Source organism: Falco naumanni, chromosome 7, assembly GCF_017639655.2.
Source record: "Falco naumanni isolate bFalNau1 chromosome 7, bFalNau1.pat, whole genome shotgun sequence".
NCBI lineage: Eukaryota > Metazoa > Chordata > Aves > Falconiformes > Falconidae > Falco > Falco naumanni.
This window is the reverse complement of record NC_054060.1, coordinates 70,401,806-70,425,371: the sequence shown is the minus strand read 5'-3', so window position 1 is coordinate 70,425,371 and position 23,566 is coordinate 70,401,806. Positions and strand designations below refer to the sequence as shown.

The 23,566-nt window shown below is 44.1% G+C and overlaps 1 protein-coding gene across 7 annotated transcripts in view; it reads right to left on the bottom strand.

The window, feature by feature from the left end:
* AMBRA1 (autophagy and beclin 1 regulator 1) overlaps nucleotides 1–23,566 on the bottom strand; it is a 135,555-nt gene that overhangs the window by 41,768 nt on the left and 70,221 nt on the right. For all 7 annotated transcript variants that reach the window (XM_040600285.1, XM_040600282.1, XM_040600287.1 and 4 more), the window contains 3 exons: nucleotides 10,817–10,927; nucleotides 2,668–2,856; nucleotides 2,085–2,239 (listed from right to left, as the gene is read on the bottom strand). In XM_040600285.1, the coding sequence (XP_040456219.1) occupies nucleotides 2,085–2,239; nucleotides 2,668–2,856; nucleotides 10,817–10,927 (455 nt within the window). The remainder of the gene's footprint in view (nucleotides 1–2,084; nucleotides 2,240–2,667; nucleotides 2,857–10,816; nucleotides 10,928–23,566) is intronic.

Below are 23,566 nucleotides of genomic sequence, written 5' to 3'. Positions count from 1 at the left end.
CATCATAACAGGAAAAAAAAACACGCAACAGTTTTCAACTGCGTAAATAAAGCCCTGTAGTTCAAAAAAAGCAGAAAAAAAATACCCTCTCTGGGCTTCTGGTAAGACTATGCTTATCACATTACATAAATTTAAACATATCCCAGAATGAGGGGGGTGGGGTGGGGAGAAGAAGGGTATTTTGGAGAGAATTCAAAAGAGAAAAAAACCCAAAGCTGGAAGATTGAATTACAAGGAAAGATTAAGGGAATACAAAGCATTACTTCACTAAATGGTGACTAAGAGCAAGGGTACAAGCATTTGAAGAGTATAACACACCACAAGGAAAGAAGATATGTCTGAAATGGAGATGAAGAACTATAAATGGGAGATTTAGACAGAAGCTTACCGATTTAGCTGGCTACAAAAAAAAAAAAAAGTCTCCAAAAGGAAGGGCTAGAAGCCATAGCAACTGGAGTTTAGAGCAAATGTAAATGATGGATGAGAGGAAGAAACACGGTTTTGGCTAATAGGACTTCTCTATCTTAACTTATTATGATATGGTAAAAAGACTGTGGGAAGGGATACTCCCGTATCTGGCAGGAAAAGCTATGTATTTCACTAGGATCTTAAAATAACTGAAAAAAGAAACAGTACTAGGGCAAGCCACACTTTTAAAAGGATCTAACAGGATACTGAATCCATGTAATTAGTGATCTTACCATATCCAGACAGCTTTCACCAACCGTACCTGCTAACCAGACTGTGCTTTTTTCATAAATGCATTTAAATTTCTGTCTCTTAAGGTAAGAGGCTCGTACCAGAATGGTAGCTCAGAACGAGGGCTGAAAAAGTGCTGACTGGCACACCAAAAAATATCCTCATCATTGATCTTCCCTTGCCTTATGACATGAACAGATGATGACAATAAAGAAGAGTTTGGTATCGGCTGATAAACCAGCTCATGTAATGACACAGCTATGATGACCCTCTCTGAATCATGAGCAGTCTGGAGAGCAACTACGGAGTCTGAAGATGAATCAAGCAATTTCTCCCAAAGACAAGTCTCTCCCCAGTGCCAGGCCACTAGACAAATGGCTCACTGCAACCCCTGTACATTGGGCAAGCTCTGCCAAAAGTATTAAGAGGAGCCTTTTAAAAAAGAATTTATAAAGACAGGAGAGAAGGGAAAAAAAAAAAAAGAACTAGAGGGGAAAAAAGCTTATTCCACTATGATCAAGTTATCCCCCAAAGTGAAAAGGTTTGAACAGCTATTTCTCCTCTCCTGCAACAAGTCACTTGAATACATGGCCTAAAACTTGAATCCACCCAAATTTCAGCATTAGAAATTACCTTGCTCTGCCTCCTCAGCTCTGTGCGTTATCAGTTAGACATGGCTTTTCCCATCCTGAACTATCACTGAACAGCTGCTGTGCTCCGCTGACGAACAAAGCAACACACACATGTTCTCTTAATTCTGTCTGTCAGTTTGCAAAAAGATGAAGGTTTTCCCTCAGGTACTGAACAAGAGAATGGGTCATGATTCAGCCCTCCCACAAAGCAGAAGTACAGAAAGATAATTCCATTGCCAAAATATACCTACATGTACATGGAAAGCTCAGGAATAAATAGCCAACAACAGCTTGGCTCTGACCCTTCCTGAAACTGCTGGTGCCTGCTCTCCTAGGGATCAGCTGCTTTTAGGAATGTTAGGAAAGGATCCTCAAGCCTCAGCTGAAAAACTCCCTCAGCAAAACCAACTGCAGTACCACAAGCACGATGTGTTTTACCCCAAGTAGTACAAAAGGCCTATTAGGTACTCTGAGTGGTACCCACATTTAGGAATGTGTTCTATGACATGGAATGTATTTGTTTGTCATCATATTTGAAACCAGAGCAAAGTTTCACAATTCTGTTATATTTACATTCTCCTGCCATGTTTGCATACCTCTGTAATAAATTCCATGACACGTTTATTATTTGCTGGGCCTGGAGCATGCTGCTTCTGTGCCCTTATAACCCAGCAACTAACCACTAGCCTAGTGCCAAAGCAAGACAAAAATCACTGATGCAAACACACAGAAACGGACTACACGTATGCTCACCCTCATAGAGGTTTCTCCACCGTGGGGCTGTTGCAGCCTGAAGACTTGAGCAACCATGTGCTCTGTGGAGGGGTGCAGCAGGATACGCCGGGAAGCCAGTCCCACCATGACATACCTGCCCATTGGAGACAGGCTCACCGAAATGGCATTAGGGCCTGCGAAGAGAAGAGGGGTTATTTCTCTCACAGGTTGACATCCCTCCCCACGCTACATCCTCACAGCTTCTTCGTTCCCTTCCAGCATTCCCATAGCGTATTGCATTCTAAGCTTATTCTTGTAGAGAAGAATAAGGAGACAGGCACAAGTACACACTTCCTTGCCGCAAGCATCTTCCCACTAATAGAATATTCTTCAAGGAACAACAACAACAAAAAAATCTATCCTTTAGCAGTTCCCCATACCAGCACCTCACGTGTCCAGACCACACCACAAGGTCCTCCCCAGCAGTACCGTAACTGTGACGGGCTGGAAGGCCACACAATGTTGCTGCTGCTGTTCAGACCATTGCGTTTCTCGCTGAAGGTTGAGTTCTGAGGTAACTTCTCACACCCCCACCCACCCGGACTTCTAGCTCTACGCTTACCAAATCGCTTTGTGTAAAGCATCTCGCCCAGGTTGTGGGGTGCCAGAGAATACACAGCCAGTATTCCCTCGTCGGGGAAGCCTCTCTGACTGCTGGGAATGAAGGCTGCCAGCAGCTGCCCATCGGCAGAGATGTCGCAGCTAGCATCATTGTAAATCTTGCAGTTTTGAACAAGCACGTTCACAGAGGCTGCAAAGAAGAAAGAAAGGAACAGCAATTAGAACACTCAGCTTCAACAGTGAATAAAGTAAGATTTAAACCTCATGTTGGAGACTGGACAGTACATGCAAAAGGCACTCAAGACATTTAGCTTCCTCCAGAAGTTTATGAAACGTTTATACACTGATTAATGTAAAATTTGCTTCAAAATCGAGATAAGACACCACAATGAGCCCAGGAAACGAAATCTACTCGTGTCCTGGAGCCTTCAGCCAAGAAATAGTGGCAATTGCACTTTATCAAACCCCTCCTTTGCTGAGCATAACATCACCCTTTGCAAAGGACAGCACAGTTTAAACGAGTCTCAAATCATGACTCTGTCAAACTCTAGCAGTGGCAGCATCAGAAACAGCACACCTGAATTCATTTCCCCTTCTGTTGTGGAGCCCCTAGTTCCAGCTCCTCTTATCTCCAATAAACAGGAGACAAGAGAAAAATTCCTCCCTGGAGATACATTCATTTCTGACAGCTGATTTTTACAACAATCTTGGATAAAGCAAGTGAGAAAGGGCAGAGACGTCTCCAGCCAGTCCTCCATTTAATTACTCCAGTATGTGAGACACTCGCACAATCAGTGAAGTAACTGTTCAGCAGACGGGGTAGTGAGCCGCAATTCACACACAGAAATTTTACTTTAGTCTCTGCTGGCGAGTTGCTGGGTGACCTCGTACAAATCCTTTCCCCTCTGTACCCTGCACAGGCAGACTACAAGCTCCTGTATCTTACTACGCACTTGTGCCATTCCTAGAACAATCAGGCTCTGGGGCCTTTTAGCATCGTCCTCACCAACAGTTCAGTGGTGGCTTAGTAAGACAAGGCTGGAGTTACGTTTGCTCCCTCAGCCTAGCCTTAAGGTGCTCCAGTTTTTTTCATTAAAACCGCTGCAATTATTCCAGGAGGTTTGGAGCTGAAACTGCATACAGTATTCTGGGGATGGGGAAATTTCAAATTCTAGTATTTTCAAACTCAAGGGGATAGAAATAAAAAAAAATAGACACAAAGGCCACATTTTCAAAACAGAAACTTTGCATGTAGAAGACCGAACACCCCATCTCACATGCTTCAAGCTATAGCATCATATGGAGCACTGTGTCAACTTCTACAGTCCAGAAACTCTCTTCTAAACTGTCAGACCGTGCCCAGCCTAGAAGGGGCTTTGATTTGTTCAGCTAAAGTTGCAGTTGAGCTTATGAAGCACTTTTGGGGCTAGATTCCCTATTAGCTCAACAAAAGAACAGTGCCAGAATGCTTTGTGCATACTTCTGAAGGTCTGAACTTCCAAATCAAATTAAGGCTGGAACTCAATGCTTTAACAAACTGGCGCTGCTGCCAGAAGAAACAATCCCTGCCCTTTGTTTCCAACACTTCTGTGAAAAGAAAGCTACATCTGGAAACTGATATGGCTGAGAAATTACTGACTGTTGTCTAGGTCACTTTTTAGCCGCACAGTTTCCCAGCCAGGGTGGCACACCACATGGCCACAGAGACACTTGCAGCAGCAGAGAAGTCATGACAGGCAAAAAGACAGGACTGCTCCTTCTTCCGGCAACGCTGAACCTCCCCTTTAGTTCTTCTGGCCTCAAAGATATTTTTCCTGGGAACTGCTTTCCTGCATGGTTGAGTATCAACTGCTACTGTTCCACTTAAGAAACTCGGATGAAAAAGATGATGAGGATAAAAACTGGACTGCGTAATTACATTCTGTACCAAACCTCCTACACCTGTACTCTAAATTTATTCAATCATTTTTTTCAGTGTCAAAGCTGCTAAAAACAGTAATTTTCAGCCTAGTATAAACAGAAAGGTGCTGAACAGGAAAAGGTAAATAACGGTAGTCACTGTCAGCACTGTAATAACAGAATCTAAAAGACACATGGCCCTTCAAAGAACAGACGGTCCAAAAGATAACAAAATTCCCGAGTGCTTAGTCCAAAGCCAGCTAAACAGGAAAACAACAGAATAAAGATTAAAGACTATAGTACCTAACTTAAAAAAAAAAAAGGTAGAATTAAAAATTTGCCCCCACCCCCCTTTATTTTCTTTGCTGTAAACTACCTAAAGGATACATGACAACAGGTTGTACTATTGTCATCTCTGTCAGATGGGGAGAATTCCTGCAGAGTTCTTCAGTGACTCATTTCAAAACCAGTCCTATTTATTAGCTTTATTAGCTTGGCACAGAGTGGAGTGGTTGATGAATTCTTTTGATAAAGTTGGGTAATTTCATTAACAGAGCATAATCAGAAGTACACAGAGCCATAACAGAAGTGAAATGAAAGAATGCTAGAGTGTATTAACCTTTAGAAAATTTCTGCTTTACCTAGGAGCTGCTCAGTTGGCAACAAGAGAGAATTGACTTTGGCGATCGCAGCAAAGAGCGAGCCATCCTCCCAGCGTAACAGCGCAATGCTGAACGGCTGGGGAGCCTGCTTACAACAGGAATCTCTGCTAATATACAGCCTTGTGCTGAGACCACATGCAGGATACTGGGCACACTTTTGGTCAGCCCTGTTCAAGACAGACTAAACCCTAAACGGTAACAAGTCCAGCAGAGAGCTCGGAAGATGGCTGGACAGGTGAATACTGGGACTCTCCCAGCCAAACCTGAGACAGAGCCAAGTGAGAAGGCCAGCAACAGAGCAAGGCTACACACTACACAGGGAAAGCATTTGCCAAAATACAACTATGAAACACACCGCCACTACCCGTGCAAAAAAACTTTGATTATCAGAAGAGAAATATATAGTCCAGTCCTTTTCTTTGGGGGTCTAAGAACTGTCCTTTCTCATTCCTGTTCTGCTAGATGTCGAAGTTTTTGTCCTGCACTTCTGGGCTCAGGATGCAGTTTACGGGAGTCAGCCTCAGTTTCCCTACAGCGTTAACTACTGTCACCTGATGCCCAATGTTGGAAGCAGCAAGACTGTATACTTGCTTCATCAGTCCAAAGGTACGAGTGCCATTTAGCCCAGGGACCCTTCTGTACTGATGAACCCCTAGTGCTTTTCAAAGAAGTGCAAGAACTTCTAGAGGGGACAGGTACTGATTTCTCTGGGCACAGGTGATGTTACATCTTTGTTCCTACAGCTATTGAAAAATCACAGTCTACAGCATCCATGCCTCTTCTCAGCTTTTAAAGTTTGGGGGTTTTTAATCCAATGCAACCTTGGATGTTCATAAGAAACTCCTATCTTGATTTTTGGAAGGTAAATGCTTGTATTTCTTTTGTACCACTTAGTTTCAGGGACGTTGCCAAGCCTTGTACATATCCTCGCAGTTCCGTGGCTATTTTTTTCTTTTCCAGATCTCTAATCCTCTTCCTCATCTAGCATTTACTATATGTCTTTTTAAAAAAATGTTGGGTTTGGACCACCAGTCACTGAGAATCATATAGCACACGTTCACTCATTTTCTATCAACACTCCCCCCCCCTGCCACCTGCCCCTCCTTCAGCGCAGCACAGAGGTTTTTGGTGAACGAGTCCACAATGATGGCCAACATGACTGCGTGTCTTGTTCTTTTTAAAGTTTGTTGCATATGGTGAATGCCTCTTAGCAAAACAGATTGTGAGCTCCTCTGCCAGAAGCGAACTATCTTTCCCCCTTGATGTGTGCCTGGAACATAAAACACCACAGATGCAAGTTGCACTGAACAAGAAAGAGCGCCCTTTCTTTCAGTCTTTCAGTATCTGATTCACGCTGGCATTATGGTTCTTTGCTCTTCCCTCATTTACAAAGGATGAGAGACTCAGCACTTACACCTAGAACCAGCAGAAAAAGTTGAAATGCGAGAGGTGGAGTTCTCAGCAAGGTTTCATTTTAAAGAATAGCATTGAAGAGATTCCCAAGGCGTGGGGAGGATGAAGATACACATGCATTTGACAGGGCCACAGGCTATTTGATTTCTTTGCACCCCAGGCCTGATCTATGAAAATGAAGCCAATACAGAAGATTTCAGGGACAAAAAATTGCTATTTTTGGAAAGCCATTTACAACAAGGCTGCCCTTTCATCTCTTGTTTTCTTCTGTTGTTAATGCAGCCACTGAGCTGACAGAACAGATCAAAAGAAACATCAGAGAACAAATTAATCAAGCTGTTGTGCCAACTTGGAGTGCTTACACCTACAGCATAATTACGCTTGAAACTGGGGAAGGCCTGGAATGCCAGCAGCAACAGCACTGTTTGCCAAAGGAAAACAGTGCTGGCTGCACCATCCGCTCCTAGCCATCCTTAAGGATGACACTTTCTTAAAAGCTACTCCTATTTATGTTATTTAGTGCACTTTCCTTCCCACCCCACCCCCCTTTTCTTCTTTTAAGTCCTTTTGCATCCCACTGTGGATCAGTAAGTATTGATTAAACCACCTTCCTCAAGTCCCAGCCAGGGTTAGAACCGGACAAATTCCTGATGTGTGACTAAATATGGAAGAACTAGACCAGTACAGCCAAAATGGCTAGAAAATGAAATAATGAGCAGTGAGCAGCATGACAGAAACTGTATTCAAAGGATATAAACAAGAGATAAAACCTCCAAATATTTTACCTCTGGAAAGGCTATCTCCTACACTGTTCGCTGATTCAATACTTGCCCATTAGCTGCAGGAAATTTTAAGGATATGCAACACTTACTAGAAGAATATTAAATAAATGCCAGAGATAGCATTGTCTCTGCTGCCAAATAAATTCTCCACCCCAATGCTGATATGACTGACAATTACAGTTTAAGAATGGGTCATTTTCATTTCAGTTATTACAAGCAAAACTGGCAAAAGGAGAGGAGAAATCTGAAGCCATCTTCTTCCATTTTGCAACTAATTGAGAAAGACAGGGAGGAGACCGAAATCCCCCAGTTCCCTGCAAAGCCATTTCCCCAGGATTGCCGGAGTGCTCTTTTGTGCTCTTGCTGGACTGAGCATTAGTGAGGTCACTGCCAGGGAGCTGAGCCCTGAGCCCAGGGCTCCGAAGGGTGCTGGGATCCAGCTGCTGAGATCACAGGACTGCGCTAATCATGCTGCTGTCACTTGCTCAGATGTGTCCGCTTCAGTGGAAAACATCCTACTTCCGAACTCTTTTCTTTGTTTAATTGTAACAGGAAGAAGAGCTGCTCAGACACGGAGGTTGGCGGCGGAGTCATTTCTTTGATGGAGTGTGGAGCTGGCAGGCAGTCCCGAACTTCGGCTGCATCATTCCATGTGCCTGAACTCCCAAACCACTGGTGGCTCAAGTCAATCCCAGGCAGTGCAACAGCCCCCTCTGTAAACAGACTCTCTCACATGACCACCTCTAATTTATAGGAAACGATGGAAAGAAAAGGAGCTATTGAGATCACATGCCTTACTGGGAAAACAGTTTATTTCTGAGATCATGAAGAGTCAGAAAAAAACTCCTCCAACCCACCACTCCGCTGTCACCCATTTAGCTTCACAATATCTCTACAAATTGTGCACCCTGGAAAACTTGCAGCTTGCCTTTGTTCTGTGCCCAGACAAGCTTGGCAAATACCTGTTTTAGGATGAGCACAGCTGCTACATCTTCATACATCCTTCCTAGACCTTGGCAGAGGGAGATACAGCTAACCATCTAGAAATGCCAGAGTTGGGCTCAGCGTGTAACAAGGAAGAAGTGGAGTAAAACTGAATGTTTCCAAATGGTAATAAACCCAGATGGACAAGCCATCTTGATTTATGTACAAAGTGGGGAGTCAGAAGAGTTGGGGATGGGCTTGTACTAGGAACCCTGCCTGCGAGAAGGGCGCAACGACAACAGAAACCATAGCCCAATTTCCAGCTAATTGGAAGCTATTTAAGCCATTTCAGAATGGAAATGTCCTGGTAGGGGAGAAGGAGAAGATTGAAATATTGATGTCTTGAGGAGCAGATGGTTCTTATTTTCTATGGGATTCCATAAATTATAAACAAACATCTTATGCCTTTTTTTTTTTTTTAATTTTTCTCCTCCCTCAGCAGCCAGATGAAGCAAAAAATAAAACCACTATTAGCAGCTGTGGCACTCTTCAAATAATTTACAAGCTTGCAGAGAAGTCCCAAAGAATTTAAGCCAGCAGCAAGATGCTTCCCGCTCTGACTTCATCTTTATTCTGTTCCAGAGTCTGGCTGAATCAACAGAAAATATTGCTACCACATGGCAAAGCTTTGCCTTCAGCACTGATCCTCAGTCTACAACTTTACACTAGTACTACAAAGTTTGGCACTTAACACACATCAAAGTACTGGGCACACGAGTTTAACACAGTATTCTGCTTTAAAGACGAGACTGTGTGCTCTTTCCCAAGAGGCAGAATGGTTCTCAAGGACAAAATATAACACATCTTGCCCCTTTATAATGTCCAGGGCTACTGCAGGGCTTTTACTTCCCACCAGGCTATAAACATCACACCACAGTATTCTGCACAATGTGAAGGAAGGAGATGAAACAAAAACAGCAGATACTTTATCTGTAGGAATGACACAGTACGAAAACTTTTTGTAATGGGATGGACTACTGGTGACTTTGCCCTAAGCTCCTCCTGTTTCCCAGAGACTGGGAGGTAAACGGCCCCATACAGCCTGCCTAGAGAAGCTGGGGATGTCCCATCATTTCAAGTGTTCAGGGTCAGAGTGGACAGAACTTTAGGCAACCTCATCTACTGAAAGATGCCCCTGCCCATGGCAGGGGAGCAGACTACATGATCTTTAAAGCTCCCACCCAACTCAAACCATTCTGTGATTGCACAATTTCAGCTCCCCACATCTCTGCTGCTATGGTGTCATAACATGTGCTCCTTTGGTGGGTTCTTTAAGCAACAGGACAGTATCCCCCAGAGACCTCTATTGTCAGATATGTTATTTCTAGGATTGCAGAACAGACAGGGCTAGGACTAAGAGGTTTTTCTTAATTCATTTTAATAGCTACCTGTGAAAGCAGAAGTCTTTCTGAAAACAGAATCCCTGTTCTCCCTAAAAAAGTCGGTCCCTTAAAGCTGAACGCAATCCGGTTTTGCTGAGAAGTCAAGCAACGAATTTCACATATGCACTGAAAGGGCCCAAGCTAAAAATCACCGTACAGAGACGTATTCATGAATACCTACCTCCTATCTTCATCCTAGGCTGCCACACACATTTCTGCAACTGTGCAGCAAGCTGTATCAGGATACCATTCTGGGTTAAAACCAGCCTTTCTAGACGAGTTAGTTTAGCCCCCCAAAAAAGTCATTCCTTGATCAGCTGACCACAAGCATCAAATATGCTTGTGCCTGCGTAAGGAAGTTTCTTCCAACATGACAGCTACCTTATGCCATAGAACGCATATAAAACTATGGGCTACTTTTCACAAAGGAAAGAACAAGTAAATAAATAAAATCAGCAATATTGCTCATATTCTTGACCCAGAATCAGCCTTCACCCGAGATACGGGACAAACCACTGCTTTTGCAAATGGCTAGAAGCTGTATCTACTTCCCCTGGCTTGCAACACTGTGGTAAGCAGACCCATGACTCCCAAAATGTTTTGCAGCACTTTAATCCACAATGATGTGAATAACTTGGAGAATTCAGACCCAATTAATTAGCAGGTTCTTATGTAAAGGTATGAAGACAATATCCCTCTAGAAACATGTTGGTAGAAGAATGAGGAGACAGAACAACTCTGTACCTAAAGAAGATTGTATATTCCCATGAGAACGCTCACCAAAAAGCCCTCCATTTATGCATGGATTTGCTGATAGCCAGAATACACAAGCTAGACAGAGCAAAAACAGCTCTGCATGCTTTTAGTAAACCTTCTCAAAAGGCTAAACATTTTACAGCTCCCACTGCGACATGACAAGTAACCCAAGGCCTGCAACATACAGCTACCTTTGGGAGATTCTAGAGCTTATGGTATAGCTCTGGTTGGTATAGACTTAAAAGAAAGCACTGGTGTTCCTTCCAGCTTACCATTGCTGATTTCAGGCAGATCAAACTTGGTGAAGTCCCACCACTGGAGGCGGTAGGTGGTGTTGGCAATGTTGCTGGCCACAGCTGACTGTCCATCTCCAATCACAGCACCTACAGAAGAGGGGGAAATAATTAGCAGTTTAACCTTCAGAAGATTATCCAGAAAAGAGCTGGGGAGAGAAAATCATAGAAAACCTTTCAAAATCTAACACACAAAACTCTAGAGTCTTAAAAAAAAACCACTTATTTTCAGAAATGGCAACACCTGCTAAATAAGTCACAGAGCACAGGAAATTAATAGGAAAGCACCTCCCTGCAACAAATTTCTGAAAGAAAAGAAAGTTGATGAGAGGGTAAGATTTGCCCAGTTTCACAAGGCAAAAATCCTAATAAATTCATTTAGTGCAAATGCATTCTACTTATTGGTACCAGTGAAGCTGTATTTTCACAGAATCACAATTTTCTACTACAGCTATGAAGGCAGACCAGAATACACACCAAGGAAAAGCATTGCCCTGGCAAATCACGTGCATTTGTGGACATAATCCCTCTCACTACTGCAAACGTCACTCAGAAGATACACACTGCCTACAACATTTGCCACGCAGTAAGGACAGTCACAAAACATTAGCAAGGAGGACCTACAACCTGGCCCTTTGCTGCTCTGGGTGGCTCCAGGCAAATGACGTGACCCTTGCTAACCACCCCAGGATTTGGGCAACAGCCCAAAGCAGACGCCTAGGCACAACACTTCAGGAACTAGCACAGAAACCGTAATTTTCCAGGCAGAAAGGAACTGCCACTGGTAACTCAAGTTGGCATACATCTGAGAAACCTCAGAGGCTTTAAACGCAATCCTTAGGGAGGTGAGTGGAGGGAAGAAACAGTTCTCCCATAATAGCACTAGAGTCAAAAATCTCACACTATTTGCAGTCTCTAAGGTCTTCATATACATGCAGCCCTTGTAGTACACATATATGCCGGCACCCAGAGAAACTCAAGGTAATAGAAATTGATGAGGGAGAGCAAAACAAGATCATCCCCGAGCACAAACGAGGGAAAGCACAGCCTCCAGAGCCTTCGCAGTCTGGATTTCAGCATCTCCACGCTGTCTCTAGCGGGAAGCGCACAGCGAAGTCAGTAGCTTCACTTTCCCAGAAGGGCTGGCTCAGTGCTCTTCTGCCCGGGCACAACAGTGGAAGAGACGCCACTCTGACAGCTCCGATTCCAGCACGCAGCAGGCCCGTGCCTGCACGGAGAGCTAAAAGCTTGTTAAATGCCAGTAAATGAAAATGGTGCAGAAGAAGATAAGGGGACTAGATTTTTACTTTTCATATGGAATCCCAGGCTTGTAAAATAAATGGCCTGAAAATACACACTATAACAGGGTTTATGTTTTCTCTGCAAAGTAAAGAGCTAGGCAGGCAGGGCAAAGTGAGGGAGCAAACTCTAGACCAGTGCTGATAAACAAACAGAACGATGCCAAGAAAGCTGCTGCTAGTATTCTTTCCATTGATAAGCTGTCTTGAGCCCTGACTTTTGGTTCTGGAGAAAGCTCAAAAAATAGGCCAAGAGCAAGGCTTCCGAGCAGACAGCTTTATTCTGTACACTCAGCTGTGCCAGGCCTCCAGCAATCACCAAACCTTCCCCGCGCGTCTGCGCAGTCTCTCTATCTGCCTCCGTCAGATGCTCACGTATCACTTGGAGAGCAGAATTAAGAATATTTCCATTGCTCTTACACATGCCCAAGGCCTTGTTCTCCATATTCCCTCAAATCAAAGGGCTCCTCTGAACAAAAGATACGCGCTGCAGAAAGCGGATTCAATGCATTAATGAAATTACATGTTGTAACCAGAAGTGAAAGAAGGACAATTAGATTTCATGTTGCTTCTTCTTTAGAAGTCTCCTCGTTGCAAGCCCGAGTTTGGTACCCAAGGGGTGGCTCTCCTGCTGCCTTGCCTCCAGCCACCAGGTGGAGAACAGAAAACTAGTTTCTGTACAAATTTCAAGCAGTGGGACTTGCTGCAGGGAAAGAGCAACTAACATCACCAGCTAGGCAGCTGCTGCCTTATAGGACTGAGTCAGAGAAGGAAAACACTCTGCAAAGACAGGCAAGAGAAGTACTACTCAGGGCACATAATTCCAGAACATTGATCTTATTACAGATGAACATTACAAAGTCATCATTTGTTTTGCAAGGAGAATAACCTTTGTAGGCACAGCAAGTAATATATAAACGGCAAAATATCATACCCCAGGGAGAGTAATCATGTGCTCCCTCCAAATCACAGAAGCCTAGCAACATCACTAGCTGCTCCACAAACAGCAAGTTCATCTGGCTCATACAACTGTTGCACCTACTGCTACAAGTACCTTAAAAAAGCTGTTGGCAAATGGGCTTGAATTTTTTTTCTGTAAAGATTTTGTTTTTTTCATCCCTTTCCCCTGAACCTTGAGGTTAGTTATGGTGTTCATTTAAACCTCGCATCTCTTTCACCTCCAAAGGCAGTCACATCCTACACCGAAAGGCTAACAATGGGAAAAAGCAGCACCTCCCCACCTGCAGGACAGCCCTGCACCAGTTTCAGAGCCAGCAAAAGCTATCAACTCACTAATGCTAGCGCTTCAGGTAACAGATACCTTTCAAAAAAATTGGGACACAGGGAACAAAGCTCACAGAGTGAAAGGTGCATGTTCAGAAGGATTTGATCCATTTCTCAAAGGCTCCAAACCAGTATGCCTAACACTAACGGTAAATCCATGAGCCACATGTTTTTATTAAGTAATTACCTCTACTTATACTAATTATGTAATTGAGAAGTGTAATTATTAAGTTATATCTAGCTACATATAACAAAGTGGCATAACATTTGTATCACAAGTCCTGCCAGAAGCCTCCCACATGCACTGTCCCAAAGTAAAGAGGATTAAAAGCACGTACACATTTCAGACATTCAATTTAGGGAGAAAAATACCTCCCAGCACACAACTCTGCTATCCTAACCTTTGTTGTCCTCTTTTTCCGTTGCTTTGTCGGGAAGATCTGAGAGCACAGGTGGAAAACTGAAGCAAGTTAAAAACCTTGCTACAGAGCTTTTGCTCACTGTGTGGTGTGAAAACTCATTCTCAGCTGGCTTTGCCCAGCCAGGGTGAGAGCAGAAGCAAGCTCTGTTGCCTCTTAAGCTCTAGCGTAACCTGGAGGCAAACAACACGCTTCAGCTTCTTAAACGTGGGCAGCAGCCGATCAGCTCTTACAAGCAGCAGTTCTCACTAAGCACTTGTCTGTCCTGCTTCCTGGGTCTTCCAGTGTTTGATGGGATCACAAGTGACTGCGGCAGGTACCCGAGGGTCTCAGGCTTGTCAGCCCCACAAACAGAACGCCCTTTTACTGCAAAGATGATGTAGATTTCAAAATGCTGAAATCCAAAGCCAAGGCCAATTGAAATGCAGTGAATGTAGGTTTGATTGGCAGCTTTCCTGCGTCTGTCTATCACTGCGTAATAAACACTGGGTGATGGCAGAAATGAAGACAAATGCTTTCAGCAGCCCCCTTTTCTCCCCCCACCGCCCCAATCTCCATCCACCCCCTCTCAGCATATGACAGGAGAGTTTAAAGAGGTGGGGGGTTGGGGGGGAAGTCTTAACAAAGACTTAAAAAAAAATAAAAATCATCAATTCTTTTCTTCTAGGCCACCTACACGTGACAGATATTTATCCGTCAGTCTCAATCCCCTCTGAGGGTCCAACTCATCTTGGCATGTGCAGAAATGAACTCTATCAGTCAGCTACTGCTCATTTATGAATCAAGGCATGCAAGCCAATGTCCGAGTTTAGACTGAAAGGGGAAAAAAGCAGCACAAAACCACTCTCCTGGGCACTCCTGCATTCCCTCGGTGAAGAGCAGGACAATTCCAGACGACTGCTATCAATGAAGAGCTAATACTCCAGAGCTACACAGGCTCTGGGGTACACCTTTCAAGAACATGGAACATCTACATATCATGGGAATTTCTTTCCAATGTATCCAACAGAAACCAGAGCTCAACTTTTTTTTTCTAGTCTAGATCCTTTATTTAAGTTTTTAGTGTCTGGCAGGTCCCTTCATAGTAAGAGAAAAATTTATTAAGACACTTACAGATAAGCCTGAGGAAGCTGGAGAAGTCCCTGAGCTAATTTGTGACTCAATTTGAGAAGTGATTAGGCCCTGGTATAAAATTCCCCCTAGATTAGTACTTGCGCCTTTAGGCATGAGTACCTTAGAAAAGTAATTACCTCTTTATGAGCCTGTTTGTAACTGTGGCTAATGATATTGAGGTTATCCTACACACGCAGAAAGGATCTTTCACAGCTGAGTTTTACATTTACTAGTTCCCGACTTACTATAATCCAGGCTCCAGGAAGCCTGAAACACAGGACAAAAGTCTATTTGACAAACCGAGGATAAAGTTCTTTGCTGCAAGAACATACCAGAGTCTCTCAACCAGTTCTGAAGAAATCTGAATTCCGCTGGAATGCAATGACTGATCTCTGAAGCCTAGGGGAGATGCAACAGGTTCCTCCACATCTCCGACCCTGAAGTATTTTATAGGACAGCTTGGTATTGGGGACTGCCTTTGATCACAGTAAATATATTAAATCCTAAATATGAATTTGACAAGGCCCAGCAAATCTCTGTTCCAGGCTACCACGAAGACGCTGCCTCTGAAGTGGCCGAGCTACCTATGTAAAACTGGGCTAATGCTGAAGGAACAGCATGCATAGCAACCTGGTACTTTCAAGGATTTATTTTGCTTGGTTTTCAATGTACCAGCAAACTGTAAATAGGAAGTAGGCAAAACAACTTTCAGGAATGGATGCACAAAATGTTGCTAAGGGTAGTTTGGCGTATGCTAAGCACTGAAGGGATCTTAAGAGTCGATGTCAACTCAGAAAGCCTCAAAGAGGTCTGTGCTCTCTGAAAGCTGAACCCTTCAAAAGGCTATTATTTTTCCTTTACCCTGGATGTACAAAATAAGAAAAAAAAAATGCAAATTCCCATTCATGCTCATTCCTATTGCAAAATTTCCTTTGAAAGGGGGCAATGCTTAGCTGCACAGTCCTATCGGCTATAGGAATTTGAGCAGGCCTCAGCTGCAGGTCGTGTAGATGACCATCCTAATAGGAGCTCAGTCAAGTGCCCAAGGGCTTCACTCACATTGTGAGCAATGCAAGCATCATATAGGAAAGGGAATTTGCCAGCCACAAGTGTCAGACTTAAAAGGAAATCAGTTTATTTCCAAGAAACACAAATAAATGAACAGATGCCCAAAGCCTCCATCTCCAGTACAGTCATGATGGCTCCTTGACATCTTACCTTCCTGACGTTAGACATCTTCCTTTGTCTGATCATACCATAATTAATGCAGAAATGCATCTGGAAAGCATTTGTCTTTGATGGTAAGGTCCAGTTTTCCCTCAGGGAAACTAGAAGAGGTTAAGGTCCTTTTCAAAGGCATTCCTCTCTTATCCGAATTGTTTGCACTTCGCCAAGCAAGCTGATAATTTTTCTCCTTAAGAAAGAGATTCCCGCTTCTCTGTTATTGTTCACCCCATAGAGATGCTCCTGCTTATGTCATCCTGCTACACACGGAAGTTAGAACATCAGGTATGAAACAGCATGGTGAGTTTCCAGAACCAGCAAGAGTTGAGCCAGCAATATTCGCATAGAACCTCTCAGATGAGGAAAACCCTGTACCCTTCCCAGTGTCAAATAAGGTACCTTATCACAGCCTTTGCATATATACACTGGAGCAAGCAAACATCACTGTTTAGGAAGTCCTCATCCTACTCGGCATGACCGATAAGCAACAAGCAGTTTCATTTCCTTGCTATAGCTACCTCAACTGTCTAGTGACAGAACGTGGTCTAAGCCTTCAACCTGCCAAGAACTTTCTGCAACCATCCAGTACCATACATGCACTGTCTAACAGGAAAAAAAATCAAACCAAATAAATTGGAAGGAATTCCTTCTTTCTACCTCCTAAATCACTACCAATCATCACCTCAAGTACAGCATTGCCACAATAAAAGCCTGACAGGATTTAAAACAATTTTTGCACGCTACTTTGTAAGATTCATAATCTCTCATGCCATAAAAAAAAACAAACAACCAAAAGCAAACAAAAAAAACACCACCAAAACCAACATGGTAAAGAGAAACATCATCTGAACCGTGGGCATACCAGAGCATCTTACTCGTGCCTCACCTTCAGGATGAGTGGAGAGCAACATACTGCTCAACAACTGCTGGAAGGAGAAGGGATCAATGACAGAAGTGAGAGCCCAACTTTGGCAACCGAACACAAAGTAATAGTTTTATCTTGCTCCTAAATATGTAATTATTTAGCTTATGCTTCAGAGGATACTTCGTTTGCATAGCTTAAAAGTACAGGTCACCAGAGAACTGGAGCCTCAAATCCTGCTTGCAAAAGAAGCAGAGCTGCAAGCCTTTGTGGTGCTCTTACATTTGTACAACTCCAATGAAGCCGTTAAGTGTGATTTTCTTCTTTGTAAGAAAACCCGTATGAACCAGGACTGTTTAGGCTCAGCTGTTTTGTTTCTTCATTTGTCATTTATGATGCTTTTAGCTGCAGTGGGTGATAAGCTCGTGGGAGGTCTCTACTATATTAATTGCTTTACACTATGTAACAGCACGCATACATATATACATATTTTAAACAGCAAATCCCCATTTGTTTGGGGACCACCGTGAGACTCCTGTAATTCTGATAGCAGGTACACTACTAGAATGGTGTGTAAAGAGATTGAGGTGCTCCACAAAGCACACGGGTGGAAATAGATGTTACCAAGCTAGACAGTCAAGAGAGCTCTTCCTGCAAATGGAGATGCTGTATCATTAAAAGAGCTTGACAGGAAAAGGTTATGGAAACAGAAAGAAACAGCTGTTACCGTTGGCTGAAACAACTCACAAGTTGTTTGAGAAGTGGGTGGGCATACAAGCTTTCTCTTCTCTCATTTCAGCCCCTTGCTGGTAAGGGCAGTCAAGGCTGCAGTCTTCTGATCAGCTAACTGCTCGAGCTGTTAAAGGAAGTTTCTGCAGACATTGATGCTTGTTTTGAGACCATTTCTTTATTTCCATGTGACAGCAGCATGTGTTAAAAGCATGCCTCATACTACCATATGATTCAAGCAGCAGAACATGTTTCCTACAGTATAGCCTTTTAGGGAAAAATATTCAAGCACTAAAAATACATTCCAATCTGCAATCTGCATTTTATTTAACTAATGTTTGTTTCAACATTTTCGGCATATTTTCAGCCTTTTAGATGAGCTTCTCTGTATGCAGAAAGAAGCCCTAACAAAAAACAGTGAGCAAAGGTTTGGAGAAATAGGTTTATGCTTTCTTCCTAATTTCTGTTATTCCATACACCATAAAATCCTCTAAAGCTTGCAGAATCAGCTATAAGAGCCACCAGCTACTGCCTTGGCATGGGAGTCAGAAACCTATTTATTGGAAAATACTGGGGAAATAAACATAACTTTACCTTGCCAGTGGAAGGAGAAAAAATAATCTGGGTTACGGTCATTTCTCCATCTGGAGGATGGTAACAACCTACTAAAGAAATCAGTGAGAGAATACATTGGAAGTCAGCTCCCAAACAACTGACACTGCAAGAGAAAAGTATTTTTCAGAATTAAACTGGGGGGGCGGGGAGTGAATGAGGCCAGGACATGGTGCTAGATGAAAAAGCAGAAGAGCACTGAACTTTGCAGTCTCTGAGGAAACACGTATTCTCTTCCTTCCCCCGTGTTTGAACCCACATGTTCACAGCCCTCCTCCCTTCTAAGCTTCCAGAAACAGTAGGTGACTCTCCATATCAAAACGCCACATCTCTCCTACCACAGCTTAAGTTTCACAAATCCCTGTGAAGGTGAACTAGGAAGGTCTCAACAGCTAATCTGTGCTGTGTCGCTCGGGCTCCTCCCTCTGCCAGCTCTGCCCCTCGCAATGCCTCCCCTCTCCATCACCAAGTCCCTTGCATCATTACCAAGCCCTTCATTAAATGCTGTTGGAAGTCTGCTTTTTAACCTTCACGTCTGTGTTTATCCTCTGCACAAAAACAGAGCGAAATCTGTGCCTGGCAGGCATTTCCTTTTGTAAAACTCCTTCTTCTTTCCCTTTCTGACTTTTCAGAGCATGAAATGTGCCTGCTAATCCTAATTGCCTCTGATGGAGAGCCTTGCAGGGACCAGACAAAGGGGGCAGCCTTCCACCGGGCAGCTGTGAGCAGGCACCGGACTCAGCTCTCCAGTCTCCAGAGTTCCCATCTCACTTGGCCGCATTTCTGAAGAACGCACGGACAAAGTCCCCCAAGTAGCTCTACCGGGAACAGGGACTTGCCTTCCCAGACCTCCCCCCTCCCGCTTAAATGGCCCTCCCAGCACAAGAGCCCATCTGAGCTCGTGCGACGTGACTCGGAGTGGGTAGAGTCCTTAAATATTGCTGCGTTATGTCAAAGCAAAAAAGCTAAAGGCCTGACTCAAGGGTCATTTGCCTGCCTGCATCCCGGCGCCAGCTCTCTTACCAAAGAAAAACTTTGCAAGGTCCCACTGCCGCGTCCATAGCCGGCCCTTCCATTAGCAGTGCCTCTGCCAGGAACTGAGAAACCGAATTGTTATGCTATTGAGTCACTTTTGCCTCCAACAGTCACTAAAGAAGTTAACTTTCTGGTCTAGCAGAGAGTGCCTGGACTCAGAGGAATGTTTCCACGGCAGCAACAAAACCTGCCTTCACAGGATGGCCGTCACTGCCTACCAGAACGTCCTTACACCTGGGCTGATGCTTGGGGTCCTCCACAGCCGTCACACCGCCCACACTGCCTACTAGGTCTGCTGCAGTCCCCTCGCCTAATGCAGACGCTGAGGTAATATCAGACTAATCCAGCCTTGCCAAAACTGCTGCATGTGGTTTCAGATAATTCAGAGCTACCGCAATTTCTTGAGATTTTCTTTTAAGGGCTGTTTGCCAAGACATTTGCCAACTGTAGCCCATACCTCCACACAGGTTACACTTTATCATCAACTCCATCGCTCATAAATTAGCACGGCCACAGTTTCAGTTCACAGCGAGTAATTCCTCTCCTGAGCACAGGCTCAGATAGTGTTGTAACAGCACTCCTATCCAACCAATATAGCTACGCCAACAGATAGATACAGAATAGATGCAAAAATAATGAGTGAAACTGTTTTTACACAGAAGAGCCTTTTTCATTGTGAGTGTGCATTTTAACTACATGAAATCCTCCTAAACCAAACAAATCAGCAAGCCAAATGCCTGCTACCGCCTCTGCAGCTCTTACTGCAAGAATGTGTGCTTAGCACAACTTTAAATGTGCGTGTCTTATGCCAAAACACTCATCTGCAGTGGAAAAAAACCTCAGCAGTATCTTCGTAGAGCACATGCATGCCTTATCAACCACCACATTGCAATAATACAAACTTTCACTAATCCAAGAAGCAGTATGTTCCATAGAAGGGTTTGAATTCCTGAGATTTAACTGTGTATCAGTACGACACCAAGCTTCCACACTGGAGCCACTTTTCATTGTGGAAATAGCAGTACGCAGTATTAATAAAAGCTCCAAGCACAGAAACACGTTCAAAGCCTTGTACTTGGCAGTGAATTGAAGACTTGCAAATATTCTTACTATCCTTAAACACATTTCAGGACTGCTATATTACAGCACAACCCCTGGGCATCGAAACTTGAAATGAAAATGCTGCCTCAGCTTAGGGACACGGACTGAGATGCCACCACAATACAGAGCACTAAGCTAAACACACTCAGTGGCTGATTATATTTCGGTAGTTATAATACCCTGCGAGCTGAACAGATCTGTTGAGGAAATACTTGTCTGTTCTGAATCTGTACTCGTCTAGGGAGATTAAGATGGAAGTCAGACACTCAGAGGGAAATGCACCTCCATTAATAAGAATGCAGGTCCTGACAACTTAAATAAACTCCATATAATTAACTAACAAAGCCAAAGAAGGGAAGGCAGGACAAGAACTGGGACATAGGCAGCTGGGCTCACCGTTTTCTGGGTAAAGCAGTCAACCGGGAGACAACCAAATAAAGCAGAAAATGAGCAAGCTGGGAAAACACAAAATCTAACAATAGTGTAACTAATGGGAAGGCAGTTTAAATTTAAAGCATGGTGAGATGGAAAAGAGGAAGCCCAGGCTGGAAGAACACATTGGGGAGACCACGCTGCTCCAACTGGAAAAGAACAAAGTAAAAGAAACCTACAGCAAACAAAGCACTCTGCTCTCGTGGAGGAGCTTTTGAGGGTGGGTTGCATGATCTAGATGACAGCAATGGAAACAAGACTCATCCTTTATCACTACTAGCTTTAATGCTCAAAGCAGGTTCCAGCACCTCAGCAAATCTGCAGGGATCTCTGCATAGAGCCAGAGTGGAGATTCAGGCTCAGGGGGTGACCCTGATCCCAGCGCACGCGGAGCGGGACTGACAAAGCACGCCGGTCCGCACCCTGACGGACCACTGTGTAACAAGGTGTAACAGTGCGACGTGCAGAGCAGCCACACAGCATCAGAGCTCCCAGAGGGCAGCAGGACTCCACCAAGGGGTCCAGCCAAGCTCATCACCTTGCGGTGACTTCTGTAAGTCAGTGCCACGGCTGAGCTCAACCCAGACAAGTCCAATCCACCACAGTTACAGAAGTGACTACAAGATGAAAAAAGACTAACACTTCATCTCGTTATTTTAAGGAGTATTAAATGTCAAACTCAAAGCCACACACAGTAAAACTAAGACCTAAGCTCAAGATAAGAAATACATCCTAGCTACTCAGCATGCAGGCCCTATGCCGCACTTCAGATGGGTTTTATTTCTTTTTAGGGCAGACTTGACCTTAATCCATCTTGAATTAGCTCCTAATACTTCCAGAGGATACTAAGCAGTCCTGTCCAAGAAGCTGCTATACAATATAACTACCACAGCTTACTCCACACACAGCATTTATAAACCAGAGTGGAGGGAAACTCGGACTATGAAAGTAGGGCAATCAAAATTTACTGGTTTGTGGTAAGATCTGAGATTATACATGATCAAGATTTGGAGCAGGCCACGCTTTACTGAAGGCAGGGGTCACAAACAAAAAAAAAAAACAACCTGTGGTGAGAGGCTCCGAGATCTCATCCTCACAGCAGCAGAGCCACAGGTCCAGCTCCTACCAGATCAAAGAATCAGCAGTGGTACAGCCTAGACGATGAGCACTGCAAGTCAGCCTCTTAGTCCTAGGTCTTAGTGTTAAAATTAAGAGTCCCAAAGGACAATTTTATTAGGTCTCGAGTCAGAGGACAGCAGAAGTTAGGCAGCAGCTCACCAAAATCACAGGAGTGGGGAGACCGATAGCCAGTTATAGCTAGTTTCTAAGCAAGCTGAGAAATTTTGCTTTCATTGTTCCCTGTGTCAACAGACAGGCATGTACCGAGCGAACGAAGGGTCTTTTACAGAACCTCAGTGGCCAAGCTGGGCCAGGAAAAGATAGAAACACACTTCCCTCACACCCCTTGTGTGCCTTCCACGTAGAGAACCCAATCAAATCCTTAGAGACATGCTTTCTCTCCTTTTAAAATCCTTACAAATCTGTTCTTTCCATGGGGCCTATAAGCTTTCTCTAAACTTTGTTACTGACTCCCACGCCACCACAACTTCCAGCATTTACCATCAGCCCTTCTCTTTCATGCCACCTTGCCATGATTCCCACCCTACAAGCACAGTTAGTTATTTGTCTGCTCTCAGCCCTCTTTTTCCTGTGTCTTCTTTCCCGTCCACTCTGTCAAAGTCACTTTGGATTCCCCTCATGCTTTTCAGTGTCCTCATAACAGGCGTTCATACATGAATGCATACATGTGTGCTGGGTGTTTGCCCCCTTCCTCCAGCCATGCTCCCCACTAGATATTGAGCCTGGTCCACCGCTGATACCAGTTCCCATTCCTTCACCTATCGCCGGACTAATGAAAACTGTCACCAGGCCAATTCCCCCCACTACACAACTTTTCTATTTCTACTACTTATGGCACTTCAGGGAAGACTGAGAGATCCCGCTGGGTTGGTCTATCATGAACCAAAAGACAGATGCTCAAACAACTTGTATGTACAGCACACCAGGAGACATCACATGGATGGGTGCATGCATGCCCACTCCAGGAATGCTAATAAGAACAATTGTTTGAAAGAAGACGAAGTGTTTCTCCAGCTTAACTGAAACCCACGCCTGCAACTCCAGCTGCCTCGTCACCACCTTCGACTCATTCCTCAAACTCTCCCCTCCTCCAGCCTCCATTTTCTCTCTGTGCAGAATCGCAGCTGCTTATAAGAGAATTACAAAGTGACATTACTTCCTCCATCCTTTCAACCTTCCCCTCCCCTCCCGCAATTCCTCCCATCACATACAGAAGCATCTTCCCAGCCCTTCTGAACACTCCACCTGCCTCCATGGTTTTATCCCCATCTCCCTACTCCGTGCCCATTTCCATCCCTTGCCATTTGACCATACACATTTGTATGTTCTTCTCCTTCCTCTCACGCCACAAATATGTTAACTCCTTCCACCTCTAAATTCCTCAGACACTCTGGATCACTGTTTGGATGTCTAGGGTGAGAAGGGGAAATGCACTCACCCCCATGTTCCTCTCACCTCCAGCTCTCAAACTGCACCACGT